We start from the raw sequence: 23,185 nt of genomic DNA, 5'->3' as shown, positions 1-23,185 counted from the left end.
TTGCTGATCATAAGATAGGGTTGCACTGGAATGGTTTTGAGCCATAAATGATTTCACCTTCCGCTTGAAAAACTCCTGTGAAGTTTAAAAAAAAAAAAAAAAAAAATCACCATGTCCTATTGACCAATAGCAGGATGCCCCACCACCTACATCCTGTTTCGGGAATCCGACACTCTTCTTATTTCGGAGGTGCGGTCATATACACACAAAGGGAGGGAAAAATCCTCCTCTCTGATTGGAGAGTACTGGTCAGGCCACAGGAAGAAGCTGAGTGGAACAGGAAGTGACTACAGATGCATTCCGTTGTGCCGCAGGGGCCCTCAGCTGTTATGACATAACATGACCTTACGCTCTGCTCCCATTCCCCTGGTTGTTAACGATCTGGTCTGAACATTGAGGAGAGGAGAGCGGCACCCAGTGCGTATGGGTGGCTCATCTAGGAGACACGGAATGGCATGTTCTTTCTTCAATAAACATTCAGCCTTGTTTGAATTCCTGACACCACTCTCTCTACGCGCACACGTAAATCATCTCACTGGAGCACTTTTACATTACGTGTGAAGTATAAAGTGTCGCCCATCTATAGCATGAACCAGGGAAATGAAATGTCACATAACCAGCCTCCAGGCAGGCTCCTGACAACATTCCCCCGTGCTTTAGCATGAAATGGCAGGATATCTCTTAACTCTCAAATATCCTGTGAAGTTATCTATCTACATAAATGTCAACGTGAGTCGTGACACATGCGTGTTAACGACACGCTTTTTTGCTCCTACGATATTTCTGCGGTAAAGCTTTTTTTAGTCATACCGTTCATGACGTGACACGCACACAACCCATGTCGTCAATGAGCTAATATACGTGTAAGTGTCAAACTGTGTTTTTAATGAGAATCGCCGAGCAGAACGCCGGTTGGATTCACACCGTGAATGAATGAAAGGGACTCTGTTGATAAAGTGGACAACTTCATTATGTGATGAGTGGCCTCTCGGTTCAGACAGGGTGGTTATTGTCTTGACTGTATTAGGTTGTACGCTTGAGTAGAGTCACGTTTCAGTCACTGACCAGTGTGTGGTTCCCCCCCCCCCCCTTTTCTCTCCTCTGCATCTATCTCTCTCTCTCTCTATTCCTCTGTCTCCATCTGTGTCTCTCTATCCTGTCCTCCTGTAGGATAGTGATGTCCACTCCTCTAGCTGTGCTGTGCTATTTCCTTATATGGTACGTCCCTCCGTTTGAAGAAGGCAAGGTGTTCTGGTACCTGGTTTTCTACTGCCTCTTCCAGACACTGCAGACCGTGAGTAACACAAACCTACACAGATACACACCCACATGCACAAATACGTTCGCGGACGCACACGGCATTGTGTGATTGATTGATTGATTGATTGATTGAACATTTCATTAACAGATTGTATAGTGATGCACCGATGTGAAAATTGTGGCCGATACCGATAACCAATATTAATATTGCTGTTCTGGCCTATACCGATATTTACCGATGTCGATATCTCTGTATAGAAAACACTTTTTTATGATAATCAAATAAAGAGCTATTTTCCAAAAAGCTATATATTTTTTTAACTTTTGTAACTTATTTTCAGAAAAAAAATAAATAAAAAATTGGCCCTATCTTGATATCGGACCAATACCAATACGGAAAAAACTGCCATATCGGCCGATATTATATCGGCGGCCGATATAATATCGGCCGATATTATATCGGCGGCCGATATATCGTGCATCACTAAGATTGTAGAATGGGTACAATACAGTACGGCAATACACAATTGTTAAGGGGACGCAGACCAGAGAAAGACTTTGTGTCTTGTTTACATCAGGGTCCCCCATTTAAAAAAAATGCACATTTTCTGTGTGTGACTGTGTGTGAGTGTCTGACTGCCCCACTGTGTGTGAGTGTCTGACTGCCCCACTGCTCCTAAATAGCTAGGATGGGTCAAATGCAGAGGATGCATTTCTTAACTCTTTGACCAATCATACGTTGTTGTTTTTTCTCACCATATCTCCACCTGTCCTATCGTCCTCTCTCCAGTGCTTTCATGTGCCGTACTCTTCCCTCACCATGTTCATCAGTGAAGACCAGAAAGAAAGGGACTCGGCCACCGCATACAGTAAGTATCACATAGTGGGACTATTCCCACAACAATACAACAATAAAGGAAAAGAAAGTCTGTAACATTTTTACATGTGGATGCACCTCTATGACCGTCAATGTCACTAACTCACTCACTAAACGTCCCTCCACTCCTCCAATCAGGGATGACGGCGGAGGTTCTGGGCACTGTGATTGGTACAGCCATCCAGGGGCAGATTGTGGGCATGGCCAACGCACCCTGTCTCCCCGTGTCCGCTAACGGTAGCTATATGCTAACCGCCAATGTCAGCGAGCATACCATCTCCCTGGATGACACGGTACGACGTGTGCACGCACGCACACACACACACACACACACACACACACACACACACACACACACTAATGTAAAGTGCCTCTTTGCTAATGCCAAACTCATCACTTCATAGTCACTTAAGTTAATAGCTTATTTTACAAAAAAAAAAAATTGCAGCAGTAAAACAGGCATCAACTAAAGGTCTCAACTAAAAGCGAGTTTTTCTTTTTTGAACTGTCAACTAACGGTGCCGTCTCCCTTCTGTCCCCCCTGACAGAGAGCAGCCTACATGATCGCCTCCGGCGTCATCTGTGCCTTGTACGTCATCTGTGCTATCGTTCTCTTCTTTGGAGTGAGAGAGAAGAAAGGTAAGACATCCATCCATCTCTCCCTCTCTCCACCCCTCCCTCTCCATCTCCTTCTCTCCACCCCTCCCTCTCTCCACCCCTCCGTCGAGTGAGGACATTTGCTGGAATTTCCCACGATGGTCATTATTATACGGGCGGGCAAGCGGTCAGCTGTGGTCTATTTTGAAACGGAGCCACATGCAGCTCATCTGACCATGTTGTCATTGATGTCCCTGAAGTGGTCTGATCTGATGACTCACTGCACTCAACGTCATCTCCTTGCCCCGGCATGACCCTGAGCTGATTGGCCATCTGAGACGACACATGTTGGCATGGCTTCATCATCCAATTAGAGAGTCCCATGAACCCGCGATGAGGCTATACAGACTAGCGCCTATTTGTCGACCTTAAGATGACCTCGACGGGTAGCTCTCTGTGTCGTGATCACAGGAAAAAACATAGTTTTGAGAACAGTTTCTTCTACATTCACGGAGTGCCACAGTGACCAACATTACCACCATAGCTAGATGAGACAAACATCACGATCAACTTCAAGTCAGCTTTATTTATATAGCACATTTACAATGACTAAAAGCCAAAGTGCTTTACAGGTAGGACATGATAAAAAACACATACAATGCAGTAACAAATAAAATACACTAGTATTACAGAAAAATTTATAGTACACTAAGAAAACAAGAGCAAGGTGCAATATAAAAGAGACAAGAAAATAGATAAAAAGTCCAGAGTAACAGCAAGGTGGCAGGCTAACTCTGGTCAAAGGCCAGGGAAAAGAGGTGCGTTTTAAGCAGCAAAACGCATAACCAATTGTAGCCCCAGTGCTTGGCATTAGTGGTAGTGCTTTAATCATAATCGTGCTACAACCTGCACTAAAACCAAAACTAGCAACATAGATCCAAAACTAAGAGAGTAGCCCCTGCTATCACTGTTGCAAAATCGCTCTAGCACTGCTGTCCCACAGTAAGGGGGTGCTCCGTTTGAACCTTACTTTCTGTGTGGAGTTGCGTGGGTTCCTCTGCGCACTCCGTTCTCCTTCCACACCAAAAGGCGTGCTTGCTACTACTACTACTACTCTCCTGCCGCTGCCCTTGGTACTGCATTACAGCTGGAGCCGGTCCCCAGGTACTGCATTACAGCTGGAGCCGGTCCCCAGGTACTGCATTACAGCTGGAGCCGGTCCCCAGGTACTGCATTACAGCTGGAGCCGGTCCCCAGGTACTGCATTACAGCTGGAGCCGGTCCCCAGGTACTGCATTACAGCTGGAGCCGGTCCCCAGGTACTGCATTACAGCTGGAGCCGGTCCCCAGGTACTGCATACAGCTGGAGCCGGTCCCCAGGTACTGCATTACAGCTGGAGCCGGTCCCCAGGTACTGCATTACAGCTGGAGCCGGTCCCCAGGTACTGCATTACAGCTGGAGCCGGTCCCCAGGTACTGCATTACAGCTGGAGCCGGTCCCCAGGTACTGCATTACAGCTGGAGCCGGTCCCCAGGCGCATATCTGTGGTTTCCCACTCTGCTCCTGAGTGGTTAGGATGGGTCAGATGCAGAAGAGGAGTAATTCCTCCCACGTGGGATTAATATATACCCCCCCCCCCCCCCTCTTCTTTTTTCCAGAATCCAGTCGTCCCAGGTCGGAGCCAATGTCCTTCTTCCAAGGGATCAGGCTGGTGATGGGGCACGGACCCTACGCTAAGCTGGTCATGGGCTTCCTCTTCACCTCGCTGGCTTTCATGGTGAGCATAGTGAGATCCTACACTTAGCCTTTGATAATAAACACAGCCTAACCGTGACCGCGGCTCGCTGTGCGTCTGTCACTCAAGTCACTGACCATAACCTCACCCAGGCCCTGTGTGCACCTCCCCTCAAAACAGCCTAGTACTGTCCAAGCCTCCGCCAGGGCTTGGTTAGGCAGCTCGCCATTCATTCTGTGGACGCATGTGCAAGGACCTGTTGCTTCAGAATAAGAGTGTGTGTGTGTGTGTGTGTGTGTGTGTGTGTGTGTGTGTGTGTGTGTGTGTGTGTGTGTGTGTGTGTGTGTGTGTGTGTGTGTGTGTGTGTGTGTGTGTGTGTGTGTGTGTGTGTGTGTGTGTGTGTGTGTGTGTGTGTGTGTGTGTGTGTGTGTGTGTGTGTGTGTGTGTGTGTGTGAGATCGGTGTTTATTTTTGTGGGTTCTGGGTTAAGCCGCTCCTCGTGTGAAATGTTTTGAGTATCTTGCCAGTCTGTGCTCTCTCAGCCACAGTAAGCTTGGCGCCTGCATGGTTGGCCTGAGGTGTGTGTGTGTGTGCGCTGTAAGTACTGCTACTCTAGGTTTTACTGAGTGTGTCTTTGTGTGCTTCTCTCTACAGCTCCTGGAGGGGAACTTCGCCCTGTTCTGTAGCTACACACTAGGATTCAGAAACGACTTCCAGAACATTTTGCTGGTCATCATGGTGAGCCCACACTTACACGCACGCTCACACACACACAAACACACACACGCACACGCTCTCGCACACACACACACACACACACACACACTCACACGCGCGCATGCTCACACATACACTAGTTGAGTTGACTTGAGTTTATTTTATCTCGAATAATCAATCATATAAAAATTATAAACTAAAGTTTTTTTTTTAATGAAATCTTACATTCTTCATTAGATGATAAACAAATTAGTTCGAGAAGGAGCAGAAGGAAGCAAATGCTTATCTAGTCCTGCCCCTTTCTCACAATATCATACATAAAAGAAAATCTCTTACAAACCTAAAATAACAAACAAAATAAACACCAATAAAAAATAACACAAATGTTAGTAGAAATAAAAATATATAAAATTAAATGTTTAGGGCTCCTCGTTTTTGTACTCATCAATGAGAGTTTTCCTATATCTATTTTTGAACTGTACAATGTTCTTGCTCATTTTTGTTTCTTCATCTAAGCCATTCCACAGGATTACACCACAAACTGAAATACACAAACCTTTAAGAGTAGTGCACACGCACATGCACGGGTGGCATTCTCGCACAGTCTGATGAATCTACTGTTCCCACATTACCGACCACGCTTCCCACAGCATAACGTAACCTTGAGCACTCCACTGCCATGGAAGAAGTGTGGCCCGTTAGTTTCCAGAGAGCACACAAAAGACTCCTCTCCCAGGGAGCAAACAACATAAATTGTGTCTGGAGGCTACAAGTCCAGTTTCTTACCCAGCAGAGAGAGCTAGTGTCTCCTCTCCTGCTCGTTACCATGGCGACGTGTGTCCTACTTGCGACTGGCCGCTGTAAAATGCCAGCCCATTCCCACACATACCTAACGCTGCAAAGACTCCGGGCCCCTGCCCCTCCCGGGCCCCTGGGCTGTGAGGAGCCTCACTCCACATCTTATGTTCATCCTTTTCCTTTACCTTAAGTGGGAGAGAGGGAAGGTATTTCGATAATGATGGAATCAAAACGAACCTGAAACCTTCAGATATTGGATGGGAATTAAGACCAGTAATGAGATGAGATAAGATAAAGATCTTCCTTTTTGTTAATCCCCTTAATAAATCCAGGGATCACAGTGGTCGGATGGCGAAGCTTGTTGTGGGTACAGTACAGTACCAGATGGGAAACTGGCCTCAGGTCAGTGAGGTTGAAAAGATTATTACATTCTTCTTGTGATCCTTTACTTTATGGAAGGGATTACAGAGCCAAGCGAGTGCGCTCAAAGAGTTGGACATTTAATTTACTTAATGAATTGGCTTCTTTTTTTTAGTGGGTTAGTAGTCTTCCATTATCACAGTGGGTAGAGGGGTGACCTCCTGGGAACAAACCTAGGATCAGTGTGAACTGACCACAACCAAAGCTAAATCAATATCCAAAGGCGTCATCCAGCTGATCTGAGAACTGGCTTTTTTACTTCCCTTGTGCGAATAGCGCACAATAGACATTATTTTGACAGTGCATTAAGTAATCATTGGTAACTCAATAGGCGGTCGAGGGAACAACAGGGGTTGGATGAATGAAACATTGTCCGAGAGCAGCGGGTGGGAGTTCATCAAATGGCAACAAACGGAAAATAGGGACGTGGTCTGTTCTTTTTGTTCCTCCATGAGGCACGTTGGGAGGAGCACGTTGCTAGAGATGCTAGTTCTCCTGCCTGGGGCTGGGGGGAGTGGGGGGGTGTCACACGGCAAATAGACGTGTCAAACGTGAGGCGCCGGATTGGCTGTGGCTTGCAGAGGGATGGCGAGGTTTTGTTTGCCCAAGGGAAATGCGCTCCTTTCACCAGATAGCGATGGGGTGATCTGGCTGAGATGTGGTTGGTGTTTTATGATGGTTGTGTGGGAGATAACTCCAGCTTTCACCGGCAGCGGGGTGTACAAAGTCGAGGATGATAGGAGGTGTCCTGGTGTTATCATGAAGTAAAGGTATATGTGTGTGTGTATATATTATATATGAACTCACACTTGCAGACAGCAAGGTTGTACAAGGACTCGCACAGAGAAACCACAGACAATTTCAGATTGCAAAACTACTGTTGAGAAATGTACAACTGCCGCCAGCCAAATATGAATAAATTTTGTCTATGGCTGTCAGTCTATTCTAGGCACTTTGACAGGTAGTGAACCTGTTTTTTTTATCGTACAATCTAATGTGGCTGGTAGAATAACAAATGTAGGGCTGGGCAATATGCCCAAAATATCACATTACTATATCTTTCTGAGTTATGATGGTATTTGACGGTATAGTTTTCCAGTACAAATGACATGATTTCTTCTAGTGCTCGTGTCCCATCCCCCCATACGTCCATGTTATCTTTAGCCATGCATTGGCTAAACCGGGAGAGGTCAAAGGGCAAACTGCTCTCACAGAAGACACCCGCCACCCAGCAGAGTCTAAGGACGACCTCTATGGAATCCCACGTTAACGCGGAGTCGGAATCTTTTTCATGGGAACGGCTTTAGAGCACCGTATTGTCTTCCATCTCAACTGTTGTGATTGGCTGACGAGAGAGGAGTCCAATATCCTTCTGCGTCGCCACATGTGGAAGTCTTGCCGAGTCCAAAACGGAAGCTAAGGAACAAATCTCCCCCAAGGCGATTAATAAAGGAACACCTGACCTGATGTCAGATGTTGTGTTATTCTGTCATGTTTTTATATAACAAGTACGGCACTTATTTCTTTGGCTGCCAGTGAAAATAGCTAAATCATGTTCACCTGCAAAAATAGGGCTTCAGTGGAACCCAGAGGAGAATCGGAGTGGAATGTTTCAATGTTTGTGTCAACAACATGGTTTGGTATTGGCATGGCTGACCAGGTGTATTCATCTTTCCACCAGCTCGCTGCCACCCTGACCATCCCCTTCTGGCAGTGGTTCCTGACTCGGTTTGGGAAGAAGACCGCAGTGTATATTGGCACTTCGGTAAGTGAGCCCCTGGGGCACGCCTCCCCACCACACTGTTAATATATGACGTCGGTAAAACTAGGAATGTGTGTTTCATTGTTCTGTTTGGGATATGATGTAGCGACTTGAGCTCAGTTATGTTGGACTTGCGTGGGAATCGTTATCCATTAGTGAAACTTGGAGACTTTTTAGAGCCTTTTTTTTTTTTTTTGGAATTGCATTCAAGGACGCCTGTTTGATCGTATCCCTCTCTCTCTCTCTCTCTCTGTATCTCGCTCATTCTCTCTCCAGTCAGTGGTTCCCTTCATGATCCTGGTAGTTTGTGTGAAGAGCAACCTGATTGTCACCTACGTCGTGTCATTCGCTGCTGGGGTGGGAGTGGCTGCAGCATTCCTTCTGCCTTGGTAAGTGATACTGTGCAGGTCATCTGTCAACTCAACAGTTTCATAGTGACACAAATTCTGCCTATTCTTGTTTTGGTATGCCGCGTCATGAGGCGTGTGCGTGCATGTGTGTGCGTGTGTGTACACGTCACTGGTTGTATATGTTCTGACTGATCATGTGTCTCTTGGTGTACCAGGTCCATGCTTCCTGATGTAGTGGATGACTTCAAGGTACACAACCCAGACTCCACGGGTCACGAGGCCATCTTCTATTCCTTCTATGTGTTCTTCACCAAGTTCGCCTCCGGAGTCTCCCTGGGAGTCTCCACTCTCAGTCTAGAGTAAGTATACATACTACTATCACTACACACATGAGTGCATGCTTACCAACTGTCCGTCTGCAACACTACTATCACCGACATATAAGAAGGGAGATCCCCCCTTCAATGGCCCTTCTAAGGTTTCTCTCCTCCACACTGCCTGTGGTGCATTTTTTCCTATTCCTAGGTTTTAGTGAGTTTTTCCTTACCTTCGCGTGGGGTACGTCTGGGAGTGTTTGCATTCATTCATTTATTTTGCATTTATTTTAAATTTGTTGGACCTTATGGTGTTCTTGGTTTGTTCTTGACTTATTGTGATGTTTCTTCTTGCCTTGTTTAAAGAAGACGTGTCCGGCCCATGGGGACATTAACATGTGTTGTCGGGCCTTACAAATAAATTTGATTTCATTTCATTTGATCACTGCTACTACTATTACTGCTACAACCTCTACTACTGCTACTACTACTATTACTACCACTACTAGTACTACAACCTCTACTACTACGTCTACTACCACTACCACAACCTCTACTACTGCTACTACTACTATTACTACCACTACAACCTCTACTACTGCTACTACAACCTCTACTAATGCTACCACTACTACAACCTCTACTACTACTACTACTACTACCATTACCTCTATTACTACTAATATATTACTATTACTAGCATATTGGCATTCATAACATGCTGGAAAGTCTTGTAGACAACCCCCCCCCCCCCCCCTCCACACACACACACACACACACACACACACACAATGACGTGAGGCTAAGCCAAATCTCACAGGCCCCAAATCCCACATCAAAACAAGCATAGGATTCCTGTAACCGCTCATCTGATTTAGCGCAGTAAGGTTGTAGGTCACTGTGTGTGTGTGTGTGTGTTGCTGCTTAGTGCATGTGTCACATGAATGGCTTTATGATGATGGCCATGATCAGTCATAGTCATGTGATGAGAACTTTGGTTTCTTATGTCTCATCTCTCCCTGAATCTCGTTCATTTAGATTTTGATCATTGATGGTGTGCTAATGGTGTGTCTTCTCAGTTATGCAGGCTACATCCCTAGAGGTTGTTTAGTGTGCTAATGGTGTGTCTTCTTCTCAGTTATGCAGGCTACATCCCTAGAGGTTGTTTAGTGTGCTAATGGTGTGTCTTCTTCTCAGTTATGCAGGCTACATCACTAGAGGTTGTTTAGTGTGCTAATGGTGTGTCTTCTTCTCAGTTATGCAGGCTACATCACTAGAGGTTGTTTAGTGTGCTAATGGTGTGTCTTCTTCTCAGTTATGCAGGCTACATCCCTAGAGGTTGCACCCAACCGGCGGAGGTGGATTTAACCCTGAAAATACTGGTGTCCGCCGGGCCCATTGCTTTCATCCTGATTGGCCTGGTCATATTTTGGTCATATCCAATTGATGAGGAGAGAAGACAGGGCAACCGCAAATTGTTGCAGGAACTGCGGTAAGAGCAGTTATTGCACTTTACTGTTGCATCATTTTTCTGTTTGTTCTATTCTACTATTTTATTGCACTGCACTATTGCACTGTTGTCTATTCTATTTTACTATTTAAAAAACTGTATTTTTTAAACTGAATCAAACCATAAACAAGGTAGCCTATTGGGATTTTAGATTTTAACTCATTGGATGCCACTCACGAATAAAGTCGGGTTAACTCGCCGACGCTTGAGCGCCAAACCCGAGAAAAGTTGGGTTTTCTATCGTTATTTCTTTTAATAATCCATCGAGGGAGCCTGTGTTATCATTGGGAATGAGTCTGAGATTGCAAACGTCCAATACCGCCACCTGCCGCCTTGTGGCCGGTATTGCACATCCTTTGAAACTCTGGCTTGGGCTGTGTGTCGTTCTAAAGTGTCCCTGCGGGGTTTTCCTTGTCGGGCAGGACAAGCGTTTATAACACATGGATTGGGAGAATCAAGCACTCCCGGTTCATGTTCTTTGGTGGATTATGTTGGCAACACGATCGACATCAATACTTGGAATGGCGATCAGATAATTGGAATATTCTTTTTGGAGAATCCTAGTCAAGGTAAGGACTATATGGTATCAATCTTGCGTTGATCCAAGAATTCCTTCACTGCGATCCGAGCGTATGTGTGTAATGTGTGTGTGTGTAACGTATTCCGTTGGTGACGATCAGCTATTTAGAAATAGTAGCGTATACAGCTGAGAAACGGCATGTTTTTTTGTGAAATGCACATATTGCTGCATAGCGTCGTTTTCTGGGATTAGACAGGATTACTCTAAAACTATACTCATATTCACCACGGTATAAAACGGGAATGTATGGATACATATATATATATATATATTTATTTTTTTTACAAATTGAACGATAGATACTCGATGTCAAATGGGCAATAGTATTATATCCATATTGTAACTGAGGGGTACAATTCCCTGACTGTATTACTAGATATGATACTTACTACCACTACCTTTGTACTTAATATTCGGCCACCCAGTACACGGCATAAATATATTATCATGAACACTCTCACGTAGATGAAACGGATCCAACACAAATGTACGAATTAGAAACAGGTCTTTATTTCTACACAGCGATGGTGTGTAGAATAAGCACTTAATCACTTAATTACATTTATGAATTGAAATAGTATGCGCTTTTATGGCAAGGAGTATTCGTCGGTATATCAATAGAGAATGTCCAATCTCTGAAGGCGCAGGTGGTAAATATACGACCTGGAATAGTTAAGGAATAACAGCAATGATACTTTAATGATTATAGGCTGGATACACTAGAGGGGGTTAATCCGGTCGCTTGTAAGCCGACAGGAGTAGGAGGGGGGGGGGGGTAGAATCCGGCTGCCTCGTCCGGCCAAGGGTATCCCAGGTGAACCCACTGTAGTGCCGTTCAATGCGCCGGCGATCCTTGGACCACAGATGAATGCAGGTGGACTCTTTGTGGGCCGGCTCTCTCCGGTCCACGGGGGAGAGACGTGAAGCGACCTCGTCTTGCAGAGCGTCTCCTCACCTTGCGTCCTCTCCAGGGGGGGGGGTTCCAACACACGGCAGTGTCGGGGGTCTTTATCCATGGAATAATCAAAGTATCCAAAGCATAATCCGTGCCTGGGAAGGCGGGCTGTCGTCGGTAGAATAATCCGGTATACAGGTCCACTCGCTCGTCGGCTCTGGGGCTCCTCGGGTGCAGCTTCACATAGGGTCAACCACCCTGGGTAAGCAGCCAGTTCTCTGCCCGAAACGATGGGGTACTGACTACGGTAGTATTCTCACCGCACGAAGCACTATATATTAACAGACTATTATTAGCTTAATAGACTACGTCCAACTCGACGATATAGTGCCAAATATGACTATTCAAATATTAATATACACGATGTCACAATACCGATGGTAGGCGAACTTGGCCTTACTCCCACACGTGGCGTCGCGGGGAGGCTTTACGTCTGTCACTCTATTGGAGGGTAAGAAACTGGACTGAAAAGAAAGTCCTACTTCAGTAGCGCAGTACATATACGCACTATGAACAAACAGTCCCATTAGTGGTGCGGTAGTCAGATTCCTACGCGGAACTAAGACTTGTTCGTACATGTCGAGCGGTACGTCTGAACTGGGTCTGAGGGGTATGGCAGCCTGGCACCAAGGTCTCGACCAATAGTAGAATGGAGACTATTATGGGATGTTCAGTAGGCTAGAATGGATATTCAATGCATATTGTACAAGGAATATACAAGGGATATCAGGGAATATTAGAGAATATACAAATACAATTAAATATATATATATAAATAAATATATATATTCGGTTTAATCTGGCCCTTCACAACAGCCACCCCCTGAATAGGTCCCAGACCTAATCAGTTAAACAGAGACAGATTAATCGCGTTGTCTATTTACACATAAGGGTTTGCTGTAGGGGTCAGTCAACTTCACAAAGTCATAGGGTTGTAGGGTCATGGTCATCATCGATTGTGTCTGGGAGTCGAGGCAGTTCTATGAGCCTTGCCACGGGACGGGTGTAAGTGCGACCCTGGACGAGCACTTCAGCTGCTCGGACCTTGCCGTCGGCACCGGTGATCACTTTGCTTACGCGGCCGGCCGGCCACATAGCTCTGGGCAGTGATTGATCAATAATCATGACGACTGTTCCTTCTGTCAAATTGTCTCTCTCCTTTACCCACTTCTGGCGGGTCTGTAGAGACGGTAGGTAGTGCAGTAGGAAACTGTTCCAAAACTTGTCGGCTAATACTTGGCTGTACCTCCACATTCGTCGGCCGTTCGCTTCTTCAGGCCGGTACATTGTCTGTGGTAATGCAGGATCTAGCCGCCCCATCAGGAGTGTGTTGGGGGTAACTGGGTCGATATCCGCCACATCACTGGAGACATATCCGAGGGGCTTCGAGTTAAGTACTCCCTCAATCTCCGTGAGGACTGTCATTAGGACTTCTTCCGCCACAGTCTGGGCCCCAAGTACTGCGTACAGGGCTGTCTTTATGGAGCGCACTTCTCGTTCCCAAGTGCCACCGAAGTGGGGTGCGTTTGGGGGGTTGAATTGGAAATCAACCTGTGCTGGAGCGAGGTGGGTCTTAAGTTCTGGGCCCATAGCTTGGAAGCTCTCTCTCAGCTCTCTTTCGCCGCCTTTGAAGTTTGTCCCATGATCGGACAATAGGGTAGACGGTCTTCCTTTCCGTGATGTGAATCTACGGAAGGCCATAAGGAATGAGTCTGTGCTCATGGTCGGGAGAAGCTCGATGTGTATCGCTCTGGTGGTCATGCATTTGAATACAATACCCCACCGCTTCTCGGTTCCTCTTCCTTTCTTTATGTGCAGCGGGCCAAAGCAGTCCATACCCGTTGAGTGGAATGGCTTGTCACCGATTCGGAGGCGACATGGAGGAAGGTCAGCCATCCTTGGTATGCTGGGCTGCGCGCGCCACTTGCGGCAGTCTAGACATGTTCGCTGGAAGCGTCGTACCGCCTCTCTTCCTTGTAGGATCCAGTAACGACGTCTGATTTCCGCGAAGACTCTTTCTGCTCCTGCGTGATGTACATCCTCATCGTATTTCTTTATAATCAGCTCCGTGACCTTGTGTCGGCTGTTCAATACGATCGGGTATTTAATGTCATCCGGTAGATTGGGGGCTCTGCGTAGGCGACCACCCACTCTGATGAGGGTATGAGCGTCGCTCTCGGGGGCCAGGTGAATTAATCTGCTGTCGGATGGGACGGGCTTTCCTCCTTGTAGACAGGCCAATTCATCGGGGAACGAGTCTCTCTGGGCTCGCTGCAGTAGAAGCAATTCTGCTTCCTCGTAGTTAGCTGCTGACATATCAGCGGGGGACTTGCACTCCGGGTGGTACCGCAGGAATGTTCTTTGTTGTGCACTCTCTATGGACGTGCAATCGTTTATGTTAGGGTCGGTGGAGGCTACGGTGCTCAATCCACAGAACACAGACTTCTTAATTTCCACCTCCTCTGGACTTGCTTCCCTCGGGATAGGCATGGGCCACTGTCCTTCCGGGAGTCTTAGGAATGCGGGGCCGTCACTGTAGACATTGCGACGGGTGAGGTCATCCAGGGGCATCCCCCGGGTGATGACGTCAGCTGGGTTCTGTTTTGTATCAACGTAGCGCCACTCTGTTTCTCCGGTTAACTCTTCGGTTAAGTCTTGAATCTCGGTGACTCTGACTCCCACGAAGACTTTGTACTTGCATGAGTCCGATTTGATCCAGGCGAGTACCGTCGTGGAATCTGACCACAGGATTATTCTAGACACCGGTATGGTGAGCTCACGTTGGATGAGCGTGGCTAGGTGCGCTCCGGCTAGGGCTGCGCAGAGCTCTAGACGTGGGATAGATTGTTGCTTGCGTGGGGCTATTCTCGAGCGGGCGAGGACAAATGCTGTGTAGATCTCTCCCCCCTGGTCTTGGGCCCGCAAGTAGGCTACTGATCCGTATGCGACCTCTGAGGCGTCACTGAAGACGTGTAAGTCCATTTTACATGTCTCTGGCCTCACCGTGGGTGGGAAGTAGCTTCGGCGCATATTAACGCCTGGGAGTGAGTGGAGCTCCATCTCCCACTCTCTCCAGGTGGATGCAAGGTGTGCGGGAATGGGGTCGTCCCAGCCCTGGTCCTTGTCCCACAATGCTCGTACAATCATTTTTGCCCTGGTGGTGTACGGTAGAATACATCCTAGTGGGTCATATTGTCGGGCGAGTGTTGTGTACACACTCCGTCTGGTGGTCGGCGCCGCTGCCGGCCTTCCCTGCTCCGTAGTCAGGGGCTTGTGTCTGTAGTGAAGCGAATCTGTTTTGAATCGCCACACCAATCCCAGGGTCATCTCCTGGGCTTCTCCCGGGATTGTAGCCATCCAGGTCTCGCTGCTGGCTGCCTTGTCCTCGGAGGAGAGGCTGCGCAGTACTTGCGGATCGCTGCTGGCCCACTGCCTGAGATCAAAGCCGCCTTTGATCAATGAGGCGCGGAGTTTAATCAGGAGAGCCTCGGCTTCTTCCTGGGTTGAAAGGCTTTGTAGACAGTTGTCTACGTAGAAGCTGTTCTTTACGCTGTGTCGGACCTCTTCGTCCGCTGCTGGGTCCTCTGCTACATGTTTCTGTAGTGCAAATGTCGCACAGCAGGGGCTGCACGTCGTTCCGAAGGGGAGGACTTCCCATTGGTAGATGGCTGGGTGCTCATCTCCTGGCTTCTCTCTCCATAGGAACCGTAACAGGGGCTTGTCCGCCTCTACTAATCTCACCTGCAGGAACATTCCTTTAATGTCCCCGCTGATGGCCACCTTTTCCTGGCGGAAGCGGAGTAGAACGCCGAGTAGGGAGGGGCCGAGTGTGGGACCGGGCAGTAACTCTTTATTCAGATTTTGGGATCCGATCTGGTAGCTGCAGTTAAATACTATGCGGTCTTTACCGTTGTGATGGACCTTGTGGTGGGGCACGTACCACGATTCAGTGGTCTGGTCAGCCTCTTTAATGTCCATCTTTGTGACGTGTCCCGCTGTGATGAGCTTCTCAATCTCAGCGCGGTATACACTCTCTTGGGCGGGGTTCTTGGCTAAGCGCCGCTCCGTGTTCAGCAGGTACCGTTCTGTGGCGTCTGTCTTGGCGTGGAAAGTAGGCATTCCTTCTCGCCGCAGGAGTGGCGTGGCGTATCTCAACACGCCGTTGACCGGGACTCTCTTGGTCCCTGTCTCGAGGAGGTGAATGGCGTAAATGTCATCTTTAGAGCGAATGTCTTTCTTTCCGTTCTTAAAGGGCATTTGTTCCAAGGTCCATAGCCGCTCTACGTGTTGCAGGAGTGCGGTTTCTCCCTCTGTGACTCGGGAGTGGAGACATCTAGTGGCTGTACTTCGGTTGAGAGATTTGGCGAGCGGGCCTTGGAGAGTCCATCCCAAACGGGTCTCGACTGCTGCAGGACAGCCTCGGGGTCCGGTATGAACCCGGTCTATCGGGACAATGAGGTCTGCATGGTCGGAGCCTATCAACAGGGTCGGCATAGCATTGTCTATGAGCGGGATCGGTAACTTGCGCAGATGTGCATATTTCTCCATCAGCTTGGCGACGGGGTATGTGTACCGCGACAGTCCTATTTCTTGGCTGGTGAAAGCATCTGCAATCTGGTACCGTCGCTCAGGCTGGCCGCTTGCTGCGATAGAGAATGAGACATTCTTGCCCTTTATCGTCTTCAAATCTCGTCTTATTGTCCGAATTGTCATTTGGGTTTCGCTTCCCCGCAGCCCTAGCTGGGCCGCAGCGGAGGCGAGCAGCAGGGTCTTCTCTGACCCGTCATCGAGGACGGCGTAAGTGTCCAGGACTTTATTCTGGTAGCTTAGTGTCACACGCACTACTTTTAGGAGTACTCGGGCTCCACTGCTGCTGGCGGGATCGATGTACATGACGCTCGCTTTGCGGCTGGATGGTGCAGGTGAAGGGCGCCGTCTGTTACTGTCGTGAAGTATGTCCAGATGGGCTCCATCGCACTTGGTGCACCTTTTCTTTAAGCGGCATTCGGCTGCCATGTGTGAGCGCGCACAGCGAAAACAGCGCTTGTTGGACTTTATCCATTGACCTGCTTCCTCCGCGTTCAGCTTGGGGAAGGAGTCACATTGCGCTAGCCAGTGTTCTTTCTCACAGTAGGGGCACACTATCTTCCACTTCTCCGTTCTGGAGGGGGTACTGTGGCTCCTGCTGCTCGGTACTGACTCCGATTGGTGCATCACAGTCACCGATCTTCTTCCATCATTTAGTCGTCTGGTTCCTTCTCTGGAGCCAGGGGTGCTCCGTCCGAATGTATCTAGCCGTAGGCTGCTGACTTCTCTCGCCAGGAAGTCTGCTAGATCGAGGAGGTTCGGTTCGGGGCCATTCGGGTCTCTGTGGTCCCTCTGCCGCCTAAAGCGCTCCTGACGAGCGGGCGGCAGCTTCTCCAGGATCCTTTCCACATTTGAGTTGGCGTAAAGTTCATGCCTCCCCTTCTCTCTTTGCGCTCCCAACATCCCTACCAGGGACTGCACTCTGATGGACAGGTCGTCCAGTGCTCGATTGTCTATTGCTGGGGGTAAGCGGTCGATGTGTCGGATCTCCTGGATCACGTAATCCCATATGCGCCCATACCTCTGGTCCAATGCTACCAGCGCTGCTGTGTATGGGGTGGTGGAAGTCGCGTAGGCGAGCGCTATATTATGTGCGCGGGGTACCTTTAAGTGCTTCAGTAGGATGGCGTATTTGTGGCGTTCATCCAATACATCCACCAACATGGTCTCCAGACACATGCAGAGTTCTGTATACTGGGCCCGGTTCTCTTGGGTGAAGTCGGGTACCATAGGCGTGCCAATGTATGACGCTGACTGTGGATACATCGGCGAGCGTTGGGGGAGAGGCCTCCTAGGCGAGTCTCCTCCCGCTCCTTGGTATGGGCTGGTACTGGCAGTGTACCATGGCCCGCTTGTCCAGGTGCTGTTCCTCGGTGCGGGTCGTGCGTAGTGCTCACCCGGGTATAGAGTCGGGGGTCTGTAGCGCAGCTCCGCGGGAGTATAGCCTGGGCTGTACCGGACCTCCTGGTCCGGTAGAGTACTGTGCTGTCTTCGGGCGTGGTTCTCCTCCTCTTCCTCTTCGTCTTCAGTTAGGTCATCCAGTGCTTGTAGTCTCTGGTTTAGCCTCTCCACAGGATATGCTGCTCCTTCCCGGTTGCTAGGTCTCGCTTGGACCGGTGGGGGGAGGTGGTCTGTGGGGGGTATAGACCTCGTCTGTTGGTCAAGTTCAGGGTTGTTTACTCGGCTAGGGGATGCCGCCCTGGAGGTGTGTCTAGACGAGTTCCTGGAGCCTCTGGCGGAGGGAGAGGGTGTTGTCCGTCTGATCAGTTGTTCTATTAGTTGCGACTGCTGTCTGTCGCGCGCTGCGTCCCGTTGAGCACCGGCTCGTTCTCGGGCCACATTCTCTTCCATCTGAATGCGTCTTATTTCTAGACGTATCTGCTCGTGTTCGCTTCGCTGCTGGATCTGCAGTCGGTCGCGTTCAGCAGCGGCGTTCAGGCTGATGAGGAAGGCCTGCTGTAGGGTCCTCTCTGCCTCTGGAGAAGGCGGTTGTATAGGGGAGCCTTCCCTCGGGGTACTCCTTGCGGAGCCTTGGAGCTCTATCTCCACGGTGCTCTCCCCGTCTTCTTCCGTGCCGAGTTCTCTCTCGGTAGCGTTGTATTCCTCCCGGGACTCATCGGGGACTACTTCTTCAGTACTGGCGGGGTGTGAAGTCATGTCTGGTTCCCACTGGTCCCCACCGTGAACTTGGTCAGTTACATTAGAGCCCGTAAGGGCCTCTATGGTCGGGGTAGTCTGGGCGTTGGGGTTAGACATACTTTTACTTTCTAGTTTTACCGCGTTTACTGTTAGTAGAAGACTAGGTTGTTGACTGACAGCGTAAGCCTCTAAGTACTGAGGGAGCCGTCGTTCGCGCTGCGGGCGTTGGTTAGGAGGATCGTTTCGTGGAGTGTTCATCATAGGCCATTTCAATATTAATAACACTATATTAATATTACACTAATTACCATCCGGTTCGAAGGACCAATTGTAACTGAGGGGTACAATTCCCTGACTGTATTACTAGATATGATACTTACTACCACTACCTTTGTACTTAATATTCGGCCACCCAGTACACGGCATAAATATATTATCATGAACACTCTCACGTAGATGAAACGGATCCAACACAAATGTACGAATTAGAAACAGGTCTTTATTTCTACACAGCGATGGTGTGTAGAATAAGCACTTAATCACTTAATTACATTTATGAATTGAAATAGTATGCGCTTTTATGGCAAGGAGTATTCGTCGGTATATCAATAGAGAATGTCCAATCTCTGAAGGCGCAGGTGGTAAATATACGACCTGGAATAGTTAAGGAATAACAGCAATGATACTTTAATGATTATAGGCTGGATACACTAGAGGGGGTTAATCCGGTCGCTTGTAAGCCGACAGGAGTAGGAGGGGGGGGGGGGGGTAGAATCCGGCTGCCTCGTCCGGCCAAGGGTATCCCAGGTGAACCCACTGTAGTGCCGTTCAATGCGCCGGCGATCCTTGGACCACAGATGAATGCAGGTGGACTCTTTGTGGGCCGGCTCTCTCCGGTCCACGGGGGAGAGACGTGAAGCGACCTCGTCTTGCAGAGCGTCTCCTCACCTTGCGTCCTCTCCAGGGGGGGGGGTTCCAACACACGGCAGTGTCGGGGGTCTTTATCCATGGAATAATCAAAGTATCCAAAGCATAATCCGTGCCTGGGAAGGCGGGCTGTCGTCGGTAGAATAATCCGGTATACAGGTCCACTCGCTCGTCGGCTCTGGGGCTCCTCGGGTGCAGCTTCACATAGGGTCAACCACCATGGGTAAGCAGCCAGTTCTCTGCCCGAAACGATGGGGTACTGACTACGGTAGTATTCTCACCGCACGAAGCACTATATATTAACAGACTATTATTAGCTTAATAGACTACGTCCAACTCGACGATATAGTGCCAAATATGACTATTCAAATATTAATATACACGATGTCTCAATACCGATGGTAGGCGAACTTGGCCTTACTCCCACACGTGGCGTCGCGGGGAGGCTTTACGTCTGTCACTCTATTGGAGGGTAAGAAACTGGACTGAAAAGAAAGTCCTACTTCAGTAGCGCAGTACATATACGCACTATGAACAAACAGTCCCATTAGTGGTGCGGTAGTCAGATTCCTACGCGGAACTAAGACTTGTTCGTACATGTCGAGCGGTACGTCTGAACTGGGTCTGAGGGGTATGGCAGCCTGGCACCAAGGTCTCGACCAATAGTAGAATGGAGACTATTATGGGATGTTCAGTAGGCTAGAATGGATATTCAATGCATATTGTACAAGGAATATACAAGGGATATCAGGGAATATTAGAGAATATACAAATACAATTAAATATATATATATAAATAAATATATATATTCGGTTTAATCTGGCCCTTCACAACACATATGATATATAATATAGTTTGAGACCTGCAAACACTGCCACGTATTCCTATAAAGCGGTGGCCTTCTTACCACACAGTAAACGGCGCCCTCTGGCGCTGATTGAGTTAATGTGAAAAAATTAGATTTTATATTTCTGCACTTTATGTGCTCATTGTGTCTTTTTTCAGTTGTGAAACACTTTGAGCTGCAATTTTTGTATGAAAGGTGCTATACAAATAAATATATTATTATTAGTATTAAATAAAAAAGAAAATCTCGTTCGACTTAGTGTCAAGTCAATTGACCGATTTCAAACCCAGAGAGAAGCAATAGTTATGATTGGAGGATCAAGAAAACAGGGCGGGTTTGAGATCTGTCAATTTATTCTGTTCTCTCTTTGCAAGTGTTTGCTCGCCTGTCTCGTGCCTAAACTACCCTTTTTTTGCTTTCGCAGGGACAACGAGGCGGACTCCGAATCAGACTCTACAGAAATGGCCAACATGATCTAGAACAATCTGGAACCCCACAGACCAATCGGGTGACTTGACTGCTGTTTGCACTGGGCGGGACCAACAGGCACTGGGGCCTATCGAATTGTAGAGAAACACTGCCTTGTCCAATCCACACTGCTGCTCCTCTGTGTCTTCAGAACTCCGTTTAACTTGACAAGACGACTGTCGTGGCAGCGGCCACACGCCAAGACCTTTTCTCGCACGTTCTCACAAGCACTGCTCTCCTCAGCTGTGACAAAGTTTCTAGACCTGAGATTTACCCCCCCAAATGATTTTTTCTTGATTATTCAGGTTGTACAGTGAACTACTTTTGAGAACTGCAGAAAAAAACTATTATTATTATTATTATTTTTTTGATGGGCCTAGTTATGTTCCCCATGATAGTTGCACAAAACCTTGAAATGTGATGCGTTCAGTGGACCCGATTTTGTTTGTGTTGCCAGTCTTGGTACTCACTGGAACTAGACCAGTTTGTCTCCCAGTATAAACCATATCAACGGTCAACTTTTCGGTACCTATTTGGAACGCTGCGTTATGCTCTTCCATGCTCTGCCATGCTCGTTATGCTCTGCGTTATGCTCTTCCATGAGATTTATATGTCACGAGAGACTCTGAACGACCCCTGATGACGCCTTAATTTCATTAGTCATTTTGGTTTGATTTCTACAAACTTCACTGCCAGGTGTGGTCTTGGGTATTTTGATAGATAATTTATTAACCAAGTATTTCCACCTATTTTCTACATTCTCTTACTATGTAGAATGATTTTGTACTGTCTGGCATTACGGGGGGGGGGGGGGGGGGGAGAGAAACGTACCATTTTAGACCCGTCATTCTTCACAACATTCTAATTTAAATTGAACCAAGCCACAAGCTCTCCTTCGTCTTTGGTGTAATGTTTACACATCTAACATCAAATATGTACGGGCTGTTCTTGTATAGTTCTGTTCTTAGAAATCGAGTAGAACTTTTGGGTTTTGTTTAAAACGTATTGCATGTAGTTTACCAACTCCAATAGGGCTGATCTTTCTCATATCGCCTTGGCTCCGAAGAGATTATATATTATTACATGTAAGCTATCGGAGGTAGACGCTGTGTCGGACATGGTTTAGTCCTCCATCAACATGGTATTGAAACCACTAAACTAGATGAGCAGTCGGTAGCTGCTACATTGATCCAATAATTTCATTAAAATTTTATAGAACGGCTACTGAAGACCACGAAGAGGGATTCCTCTTTCTTATTGATCTTCGTTGACTTTAATATTGGGACAAATCTATAGCTACGAACTGGTACTAATCTAGTGACATCATCATTATTATTTAAGTATTTATTAGTTTTTGATTTTAGTGTATTTCTTTTTGTTTTAGTAATTCTTTTTTTTTGAGTTCACAATTGACTGGGATGTCATGCTTCTTCCTGATTTATCCTGATTGAGGCCTTTAAAGTTGTTCCAAACAAATTCGTTTTCAAAGAAGTATTTCAAAATGCTCACAGGCGGAAAGTAAGGGCAGACAGCTCCAGACCTCAATTGGAGTTATTTCTTTTCCTTTTCTTTTTAACTTCTGAAGTCGTTTTAACGCATGTCCTTGTCTGAACCTACTGTTTTGCCCCATACACATTCAAAAAGGGAAGCACATATTGTAAAAAAAAAAGAGATTGGGGAAGTGAACTTATTGTAGTCTCACTGTTTTTGACTGTGCGTTCTGTGTGTGTGTGTGTGTGTGTGTGTGTGTTTGTGTCAACATTGGAAATGTATAGTGTAAAAGGAACAACAAGGATACATTACAATATCTAAATCTGCATGAAAGCAAGATCGACACATCTTTCACGTCGTTAAGATGTGGAATATATTTATATACAGTGTCATATGTTATACATACTGTACTGTTGCATCGTTCAACATGTGTTGACAGCCGGGCTAACTGGGGTTGAAACGCCATCCGTTTCCCCCTTTTTCTTGGAAGAAACCCAGCGGGGGGGGGAAGAGACCTTACAACGTTTGACAGAAAGGGTGCCATTTCTACCCGCCAGCTTTTTGTAAATGAGAAATGTTCCATTTCTTTTTATTTTTTATTTTTTATTTTTAGCTGTTGGAGCTGTTGTGAGACCCTCCCTCGTGACTAGAGGCTTTAGCCAAATGTGTGAGCTTTAATCCAATGGGAAAGCACACCGAGCCTTGTATACATGCCTCACCCTGTGCATATGTACATAGTGTATGTAAACCTGTAAATATCTTTGTTTATTTGTGGCAAGTGAAAAAGAAATTATGTACATTGTTGTACTGTAGTTATTTAAGAAAACATGTTTTGAGATTAAAGAAATGT

At 47.3% G+C, this 23,185-nt stretch overlaps 1 protein-coding gene across 1 annotated transcript in view; it reads left to right on the top strand.

The window, feature by feature from the left end:
• mfsd2ab (MFSD2 lysolipid transporter A, lysophospholipid b) overlaps positions 1–21,633 on the top strand; it is a 37,224-nt gene extending 15,591 nt beyond the window's left edge. Inside the window, exons 4-14 of the mRNA XM_084312476.1 lie at positions 1,171–1,294; positions 2,051–2,129; positions 2,276–2,430; positions 2,686–2,776; positions 4,394–4,512; positions 5,124–5,207; positions 8,086–8,169; positions 8,443–8,555; positions 8,732–8,875; positions 10,146–10,322; positions 20,801–21,633. Of these exons, the coding sequence (XP_084168602.1) occupies positions 1,171–1,294; positions 2,051–2,129; positions 2,276–2,430; positions 2,686–2,776; positions 4,394–4,512; positions 5,124–5,207; positions 8,086–8,169; positions 8,443–8,555; positions 8,732–8,875; positions 10,146–10,322; positions 20,801–20,855 (1,225 nt within the window). The 3' untranslated portion in view covers positions 20,856–21,633. The remainder of the gene's footprint in view (positions 1–1,170; positions 1,295–2,050; positions 2,130–2,275; positions 2,431–2,685; positions 2,777–4,393; positions 4,513–5,123; positions 5,208–8,085; positions 8,170–8,442; positions 8,556–8,731; positions 8,876–10,145; positions 10,323–20,800) is intronic.
• Positions 21,634–23,185: the final 1,552 nt, after the last annotated feature.

The sequence above is a fragment of the Notolepis coatsorum genome (assembly GCF_963971535.1).
Source record: "Notolepis coatsorum genome assembly, chromosome: 4".
NCBI lineage: Eukaryota > Metazoa > Chordata > Actinopteri > Aulopiformes > Paralepididae > Notolepis > Notolepis coatsorum.
Note: the sequence above shows the minus strand (reverse complement) of the source record. Positions and strands in the feature narration are given on the sequence as shown.